General features: G+C 51.9%; 1 protein-coding gene across 2 annotated transcripts in view; it reads left to right on the forward strand.

Moving 5' to 3' along the window:
• Nucleotides 1-9,254, forward strand: part of LPP (LIM domain containing preferred translocation partner in lipoma) — a 316,153-nt gene that overhangs the window by 162,844 nt on the left and 144,055 nt on the right. For both annotated transcript variants that reach the window (XM_019532903.1, XM_019532904.1), the window contains one exon: nt 3,349-4,032. In XM_019532903.1, the coding sequence (XP_019388448.1) occupies nt 3,349-4,032 (684 nt within the window). The remainder of the gene's footprint in view (nt 1-3,348; nt 4,033-9,254) is intronic.

Genomic DNA, 9,254 nt, shown 5'->3' on the forward strand with positions numbered 1-9,254 from the left:
CCTGTAGGTATGGTGCTGGTTGTTCCTCCCCAGGTGCAGCACCTTGCACTTGTCGGTGTTGAAACCCATCCTGTTCTCATCCGCCCACCCCTGTAGCCTGTCTAGGGCCGATTGCAGCCTATTCCTTCCTCCTAGTGTGCCCACATCCCCCACATCTTAGTGTCATCAGCAAATTTGAGCAGGTGCTTTTTACCCCCTCGTCCAAGTCACTGACGAAGATGTTGAGCAGTGCGGGCCCAAGGACCGAGCCCTGGGGGACCCCACTGCCCACACCCCTCCAGGGCGAACATGACCCGGCCACCACCGCGCTCTGGGTGCGGCCCTCCCGCCGGTTGGGACACATCTGACTGTGCGGGTGTCGACACCACAGCCCCCAGTTTCTTGATGGGAACGGGGTGAGAGACAGTGTCGAAGGCCTCCGAAAGTCCAGGAAGACGATGTCCACTGCTCCCCCTGTGTCTAAGGAGTTGGTGACCTGGTCATAGGAGGCCACCAGGTTGGTCTGACAGGACCTGCCGCTCATGAACCCATGCTGGTTGCCCCTGAGCATGATCTCCCCCTGGCCCCTCATGGACATGCACCAGGATAACTCTCTCAAAAAGCTTGCCCAGGATCGAGGTAAGACTGACTGGCCTGTAGCTCCCGGGTCCTCCTTCCTCCCCTTTTTGAAGGTGGGAACCACGTTGGCCTCTTCCAGTCCTCCAGCCCCACACCAGAGCACCACGAGTGCTCGTACAGCCGTGCCGGGGGTCCCGCAAGGACCGCAGCCGATTCCCTCAGCACTCGGGGGTGGAGATCGTCCGGACCCCCTGATTTGAACACGTCCAGTCCCGCCAGACGCTCCCGGACTTGATCCGCCCTGACCCTGGGCCTGGGCGCGCCTCTCCTGGGGGTGAGGGGGGCCGGTGGAGGGTGACCCGGTCCCTGCTCAGGAAAATGGAGGCAAAGAAGGCGTTAAATAGGTTAGCTTTGTCATCTGGTGTGACAACCAGATTTCCCAGCTTGTCTTGCAAGCTGATGATTCAAGCAAGGGGAGTCTTGAGTCCCACGAGAGGTGCTTTGAGACTAGAAAGGATGGGAACCACTGATCTTCAGTCCCTAAGTCCGTACACCTCTTCTCAGTCCCTTTGCCTTCTTGCTGTTCCCGGGTATCCCATGGCTGTGTTCGAGGGTCTCTTGCAGCATTGCAACCAAATTTCGGGCATAGGCCTAGCGGTGTATTTGGAAGCAATAGCAAGCCCTTGGATGGAGTCTCACGTCTCTCCTTGCAACATTAAGAGTTAAAGGGTCTCTCTCGTGTCTTTTGATCCAGGCTTGTGCTGTGTTCTCCTTCCCTTTTTCTCTATCCCCAGTGGGGGTTTGCTCCAGAGCTGCTGCCACCACTGTGAAGTGTGAAAATGCCGTAGCACAGCTTAGGAATTCCCTCACGTGAGTGCCCGCGCTAGTTAATATTCATTATTTCTCTGCTTGGCGAGGATTAAATTTGAAATTTAATTATTCCTTTCTGATTGACTTTTATTGGTGGGTTGCAGATGCGAGGTTGAGCAGCTGAATCAGACGTCTATGAGCGGTGCAGTCTCTCTCTACTGCTTTCCTGATTCTAGCACCAACCCCTGCAAGATTAGTAATGTCTAGAAACAAGCCTATGATTGGGGGTTGAGAGAGCTCAGTTTGGTATCCTGTATCTTCAGAGAGAACCGCACGTGTCTACACCAAAGGCAGAAATTAACTCTTCGATTATAGAGCTGTATAGATGGGGTAGTTAGAGAAGGATAGAGACTCTTAGGTTGAGATTATAGTACTGAACACAAGGTAGATTTGCAGCTTATGGGCTGACTATGTCAGAGATGCATTAGCTTTCATAAGCAGCAGCTTACTTCATCAGATGTTAAGAAGGGGTCTTGGCAATACTCACTCCAGTATGAGGGCTTTAAAGAAAAGATGTGTACAACCTTTAACTCTAACTTAAAGGGGAGCAGTAAGAACAATGTTTTAAAAGCTGCTTTTTTGCATTTGGATGGATGGATGCATGCATGCATGCATGTATGTATGTATGTATCTGTAGGGAGCTAGGCAGGTGGATGGATGGAAAGATGGATGGATGCATGCATGCATGCATGTATGTATGTGTAGGTAGGTAGATAGGCAGGTGGATGGATGGGTAGATGCATGCATGCATGTATGTATGTATGGGTGGGTGGGTGGGTGGATGCATGTATGTATGTGTAAGTGGGCGGGTGGATCTTTTTTAGAGGGAAAAGAAATGAAAGGGGAAGAGGATCCTACTGGTTTTTAAACCCTAAACATTGCAACATGTCCTCCTTTGGTTTGGTGGGAAGACCCACAGATGATCTTTGATGTACTTTTAAAACACTTTGTCACGCTTTTGGGTTGGATTATTGGCCAAGAGGTCCTTCCTACCCAGCGTTCATTAGGCACTGGAAGTAAATAGGTCCTAACAAAAGCAGCATGCGAGCCTGTTAAGACCTAAAATCCTTCCTGTCTGTTGCTCAGCTCGGGCTTTGTCATCGTTTTACTAATTCTCCATTTGTCCGCTGAGGCCCAGGGCCACAGCAGAGGCTGGGATTTGAGTCTGTGTTTCCTGTCCCCTCTGTGTTGGATCACAGTAGGTTTCGGGGAGCTGATATTTTAAGCTTTCAGGTCCGTTGGCTGGGTTTGTGCTCTTGTGCTCCGGCGTGACGTGTTTTAACCTCACCAGGATCCCCCCCGGCTTTGCAGCAGCCGAGTTGAGAGCAGGCTGTATATTTGTATATTGGCATCACTTTATGTTTTGCTTTGGCACCTGAACTCGGGTAACATTATATTGCCTTGGGAGCCCTTCCACGGGAACCGCTTTCAAACCATCTCTCCGTATGGCCTTCTGTGTGTCGAAACGCGAGTCCTTCTCGGCGGGCAGTAACCTGTGAACACGTTCAGGGATCTGCATGCCACAACTGCCTTTCATCCTGCTTTCTCCCTCTTATTTTAGGGGGATCCTTTACGTTTAGTGCTCATCGACTCCCCCCTCATTACTGTCCAAAAATGCCTTCTTTTTTTGTTCCCTTTCAGGCAGCTTTTTATAGTGGAAAAACTGCAGAGAAAAGGTGAAATATCCTGCGTGGCAGTTCTGTTGCATTGCTCCGGCTTTGTCCTTGTTCTGTCAGAGCCGGGCAGGTTGCTGTAACTGCTTTCTAATGTGTGGTCTTGGGTACGTTCCTGCCTCACTAAGCAGTTTCAGGCGCTGTGCAGATGCTGCTGTAAAATCCCGTTTCCATTTAACCCTCGTGTTCGCTTCGCGACGATGCCTCCCTGCTGGCACTGAGGTCTCTCCCTTTGCTTGCTCCACAGGGCTCTGGGATGCCCCCCGGTTCCTCCGTGGCCGCCGGCCCAGGCTCCACTCCTGTCACCGGGCACAAGCGGATGATTATTCCAAACCAACCTCCTCTCACCGCCACCAAGAAGTCCACCAGCAAGGCCCCAGCTCAGCCGTCCCCCATCCCAGTCACCCCAGTGGGCACGCTGAAGCCTCAACCAGTCCCAGCTTCTTATACCACCGCGTCCACTCCCAGCCGGCCGGCGTTCAACGTGCAGGTGAAAATGGCTCAGCCCAGCCCTCACTTCCAGCCCTCCGGCCCTCAGCCCGGTCCGTACACCAGCCTCGGTCCGAACCAGCCCTATGGACCGCAGCTGACTCGCCCCCCCGGGCCAGCCCAGTACGCTCCATCCCAGCCCCGGGGCCCGGAGTACGGATACGGTCCCCAGCTCGCGCGCCTGTCAGAGCTTGGCTACGGCTACGTGGCACCCCAGGGGCGTTACCAAGACCCCTACTACGCCGCAGGCCCTGCCTACGGGGGAAGAAACAGCTCCGAGCCGCCCTACGCTCCGCAAAACACCTGGAAGCCCGAGCCGGCGTATCCCGCAGCCAACCCCATGGCCCAGACCCCCGCGGGGATGTACCAGCCGCCTGGCACGAAGAAGACCTACATCACCGATCCAGTCCTGGCACCGCAGCCGCCACCCTTGCAAGCAAAGGTAAGAGATGCATCGAGACAGCCGCTCCACAGCCCAGGGCCCAAACAGAGTGGCTGTCTCTCTGTCATTAGCTTAATGACTCTAACGAGCCCGTACGGTGCAGGCGAACATGTCGGAAGCCGTATTGCCTGGCTTATCCGCGGCGTTATTTGAACTTAGGTGATTGCAACCCATTTCTTTGCTTCCCATCAAGGCTGGGCTGTAACAGGCACAGAAACAGCTGAGCCTAGGGTCCCTAAGGGTGCTTGAAAACCGAGGAGAGGAGAATTTGCCATCTTAATTTACAGGTGCGCTTAGAAACCTCGCCTTTGCTAGGGGGTGAAAGGGTCTGGTTTATAGGAAAGCACTGCTCTTTGGCGGAGTTCACCCTGCGGGTGACAGTGGACAGGGGTAACTTCAAACTGTTTCAAAAGTGGCGGGGGGTGGGATTTCTGCTTTTCCCCTCCACTCCCATACTGGCAGAGTGAAGCTAAACCTCTGTCAACTTTAAACTGATTGACAGAGCTTTAAAGATAACACCGGTATAGCAGTTGCCTCAAATGGGACAGGGCAGACGGATGGGACAGTTACAGCAGGTCGCCTGTAAGACGTAAGGCACTTGAACTAGCTGCCACTCCGCACCCTGGGACTGTACAACTCACTGTTGGAGTTAATCCGCTGTACGGCGTCACAGGTCCCTCGTCAGCCAGGTCTGAGGCTGTTTGGCCTTTTATTCTGTACACCGGTCAGTCTCCTTGGCTCACTACTTGCCACTGGATAGATTGCAAGAAGCGGGGACAAAGCCACGTTGCTTGTTGCATGGGTTTCAAGCGACTCTGGAGGCCGACATCCTGCCTCGCAGTGCTGAGAAATCCTTATTGCCAAGACCGCAGGAATAAAGTCCCCTGCGCCAACCCACGGGAGGGATGATATCCCTCGCTGGGGACTGTAAGATGGCTGGGCAGTTGCTGTCCATCTTCTCCAACAACAATTTGATGGTGATCCTCGGTAGGTGGGTGGCTAGGTGTCAAAGCATTGGGGCACGGCAGAGAGCAGCTCTTGCCTTCAAACAGAGCAGAACTTACAAGCTTTGGCCAGCAGGAATTTAAAATTTTGCATGGCTTCTTGTGGGCACAGGGCTCTGCCGAGGCAGATCTCAGCATAGGAGCAGGGTCTTGGCAAGACGGGGAAAAACCATTAAAAAAACAACTAACCACCACCACCACCTACATGGCCATAGCCAAAGTAAGGAATCATTTTCCATGGCCATGAAGCCAAATTTCAGCTTTAGCCGTAGCGGTGTATTTGGAAGGAGTAGCAAACCCTTGGACTGAGTCTTGACTCTCTCCTTGCAAAATAAGAGTGTTCAAACCGCCCTGTACCGTGAGCCCAGCTTGCACGCATCGGCCCCCTTGTCCCCACTTAGGCCTGGGGGCACCTGGGTTTCAAGTCCCCATAGCCCAAGCCCATCTTGCTGCATCTCAGTGCAGCATGTCTCAGGCCTTTTCATGCTGTCAATAAGGGTGAAAGAGAAAGCAAAAAATTTCTCCTCCCTCCCCCCAAAATTTCTCCTCCCTCTGCCATGGTCTTTGCATCTAATAAAAAGCCTTTTCCATTGGCCATTGGTCCTGTGTGTGTGCACATATATCCATTTTAACGAACTCTGGTGCAGCATCTCTATGGAAACACAAATCATTTCTAATCACAAACAGTACCAGGCTGTCAGCCTTATTTGCATTGAAAGACTGGAGGGGACAAAACATTTTAACATAAGGGTTTATGTATGTTATATATATATATATATATATATATTGGGTTCTTCTGGAAAATAGCCACTTTGCTTATTCACAAATCCCTCTGGACCTTGCATTTCCTCCTCAGCTTGCTGAAAGGCTCACTTTGCCGTCCTATTTCAGCCCAGAGGTGTCATTGCCCTGCCAAGGAGAGGCTGTGGAAGGGCAGCCCGTTCCCAGGTGGTAATCAGGAGAGGGGTAGAGCTCGCAGAGTAGCAGCAATTGTGCAGTCCGCGTGCCTGAACGTTGTGTCATCGGTCATAAAAGTAGCATCATCTTAACAGACTGAATCTTACTTCTTTCCCTTTGCAAGATGGCTTGTTTTGGAAGAACTGACTTTTGAAAGGGATTTTATATCAGGGGAAAATCAGATGAAAATGTTACAACCCTGCCTTCTATCAGAGGGGCCATTCGTGCTGTTTTCCTTGGGGCATGATGGGTTTGGGCTTGTTCACACTCTTGCCACCTGCGGGCTCTATTTTGATGTGTTTTGCATGGTCAAGGTCTGTTTATAGAAAGTTTTTATTTAGTTAAATGAGTGTGGCCCTGGGTGAAGAACGAGACACCAGTTTGCATCTCATCATATGCAAGAACATGGGAGCTGCCATGGACTGGGGCAGACCCTAGGTCCATCTTGGCCAGTCTCGCGCAACACATAGCGGAAGAAAGTGCATGCTGAACTTGTCCTGGCCAGGGATTTTTTCCCCCTGTTCTTGTCCCACATGCAACCTCCTGCATTTGAGGTCCAGGAAGTTGTGATTCAGAGGCCGATCCCTCAATCCCATGCTCAATAGGGGCCGATGCCCCTTTCCCCCCAAGAATTTGCCCAGTGTCTTTGTGAATCTGGTTAAACAATCAGCTATCTTGTGGCAATGAGCCCCGAGTTTTAATTATGCGCAATGCAAAGTAAGAACTTCCTTTGGCTGGTTTTAAATTGCTACCTGCTTGTTCCGCTTTATAACTCCTAGTTTTTATATTGCGAGGGATGGTAAACCATAAATCCCTATCGACTTTCTCTTCACCCTTTGGTATTTTGTAAACCCTTATTATCGTGTCCCCCATTGAGTATTCTTCTAAACCAAATGGGTCTGGCCAGCAGGAATTTAAATCTTTGCAAAATTTAACCTGGAGGTCCTGAAGGCTTCAAATAATTTCCAAGTGTTTATGCAAACGAGCATGTTCTTGAACATGACGTGCACAAAACTAAGGGATGCTGTCCCGAATCTGTCCTCACCGAGGAGTCTGTGCTGGGGCCGCTTGGAGAGAAACCTGAATTTCTTTCATTCACATAAGAGGCCAGGGGAATTGGGCTGCAATTGGCTTTTTGTTTGCTGCATGTCTCGGAAGAGGTGCAGAGGGCCATGGCCTGTCTCTGACCGGCGCGGGCAGCGCGCCATGCACTAATCGTGATGCAGTTGCCGCTGATCCAAAGCAAATCTGGACTGGTATGGGAACAGAAAATAATCTGCACTGGCCCCGAAAGCCTGCGTAGGACAAAGCGTCGCGTTTAGGAAGTGGAAGTGCCAAGCGAGTCGGATCAGGCCAGGCTGGTGTCAAATTCCCTCTTTGGGCCGATTGTGGAAGTGAGAAGGAGGCATGTGAAACCGGTGGGAATGTTTAGCCTTTTGTAGTGATTCTGCGAGTCTTAATGCCCAAGTCATAATTAGGAAATGAACTAATGAAGCATATGTCCTCATTTAAACCTTAGCATTCCACCAGGGCATTCCTGCCCAAATAGCTCCGCGGCTCTAATCTGCCACATATGTCGAGGGGATATCCAGGCAGAGCCATGTGATTAAACTGGGGAACCATGTGAGAGGTTCTGCTCGTCGCGCCTTTTGCCCACTCGCGCATAGTCCAGTTCTCCAGCATCCCCCAAGGTAATGCCATCCCACCCACAGGCCGTGGAGCACCAGACCGTAATGAGTCATTTTTGTAGCTCTCCGCAGTAGGGAATACAAGCGGCAGCAGGCAGGCTTCAGTGCAAAGGATTTTTAGTTGCAAGCTTTCGTCCTGGCCGTAGCAGAAACCAAGACATGCTGTCTCTCGGCAGCTGTGAAAGGTAAAGGTGTCCCATTTATCGGCCTTTGAGGTCTTGGCTGCTTCTTTCATCTCGGCGCCGGGGGGACGTGATGTGCTCAGCACCATGTGGTCCCCCCCCGGCCCCGCTAGTCACTGGGCCTATATCAGATCATGAAACTCGTGCTGAACCCATCAGCTCCGTGCTCTTCCAGAGCTCAGTCTTCATGCTGTTGAGAAACTATTTAAACTGTTTCCCAGAGCACGCTGGCTCCTGATGGGGACACCAGGAATCACAAAGCAGATGTAGGGATGGAAATGCTACACCTTCCCTCTTTCAATGTGGCTCATTCACACAACAGTACAGTGTTCCTGTCCCTTCACCTGGAAGACCCCGTGTCTCTTTGTCACTAGGAATCCAGCGGTACAGATCTTCATGCGAGGAAAATTGGGATGAACTTTCAGCAGCATCAAACCCAAGCTCCTTGGGTGCCTGGGATTGCAGTCTCAGTATCTGGGCTCGGACCCTGGGTTTGTTACCGGATTAGTTCACCAGCAAGGTCACGGTGTGATTTCTGGGTCCAGTCCGGATGCAGATACAGTCCTGAAAAGTAGTGCATTTCTTGTGATTTTTCAGTCCAAGAATTTGGAAGCCTTTTGACAAAGCAGCAGATCTCAGATCACTGCCCTTTCAAAGGGGCATCTTGAAAGAACAAAGTTAAATCTGAGCTCTGATTTAGTATCACAGGAGAATCATAGAGTCATAAAAAATGAGGGTGTAGAGGGACCTCAGGAGTCATGTGGTCCAACCCCCTGCTCCAAGCAGGAGCTGCCCCAGCTGCGTCATCCCAGCCGGGGCTCTGTCGAGCCAGGTCTTCAAAACCTCCAAGGATGAAGACTGCACCACCTGTCTGGGGAGCCTGTTCCAGTGCTTCACCACCTCCTAGTAAGAAAGTTTTCCCTAATATCTACCCTCAACTTCCCTTGCTGAAGCTTGAGCCCATTGCTTCTTCTGTCATCTTCCCCCACTGAGACCAGCCCAGCTCCAGCCTCTTTGCAGCCCCCCTGCAGGGAGGTGACGGCTGCTATTCAATCCCCCTCGGTCTTCTCTTCTGCAGACTCGATCAGCCCATTTGTCTCAGCCTCTCCCCACCAGTCCTGACTCCAGCCCCCAACCATTTTCATTGCCCTCCGCTGGGCTCTCTCCAACGTGACCACATCCTTTCTGTAGTGGGGGCCCACAGCTGGACACCGGACTCCAGATGTGGCCTCCCCAGTGCTGAACAGAGGGGAGGAATCACTGCCCTCGATCTGCGGGCACCGCTCCTCCCAGTGCAGCCCAGGATGCCGGTCACCTGCGTGGCACCAAGGGCACACTGCTGGCTCCTGTCCAGCTTCTTGTCTGCTGTGAATACAGGTCCTGTTGCCTGC

This window comes from Crocodylus porosus, unplaced genomic scaffold (assembly GCF_001723895.1).
Source record: "Crocodylus porosus isolate Cpor-Errol unplaced genomic scaffold, CroPor_comp1, whole genome shotgun sequence".
NCBI lineage: Eukaryota > Metazoa > Chordata > Crocodylia > Crocodylidae > Crocodylus > Crocodylus porosus.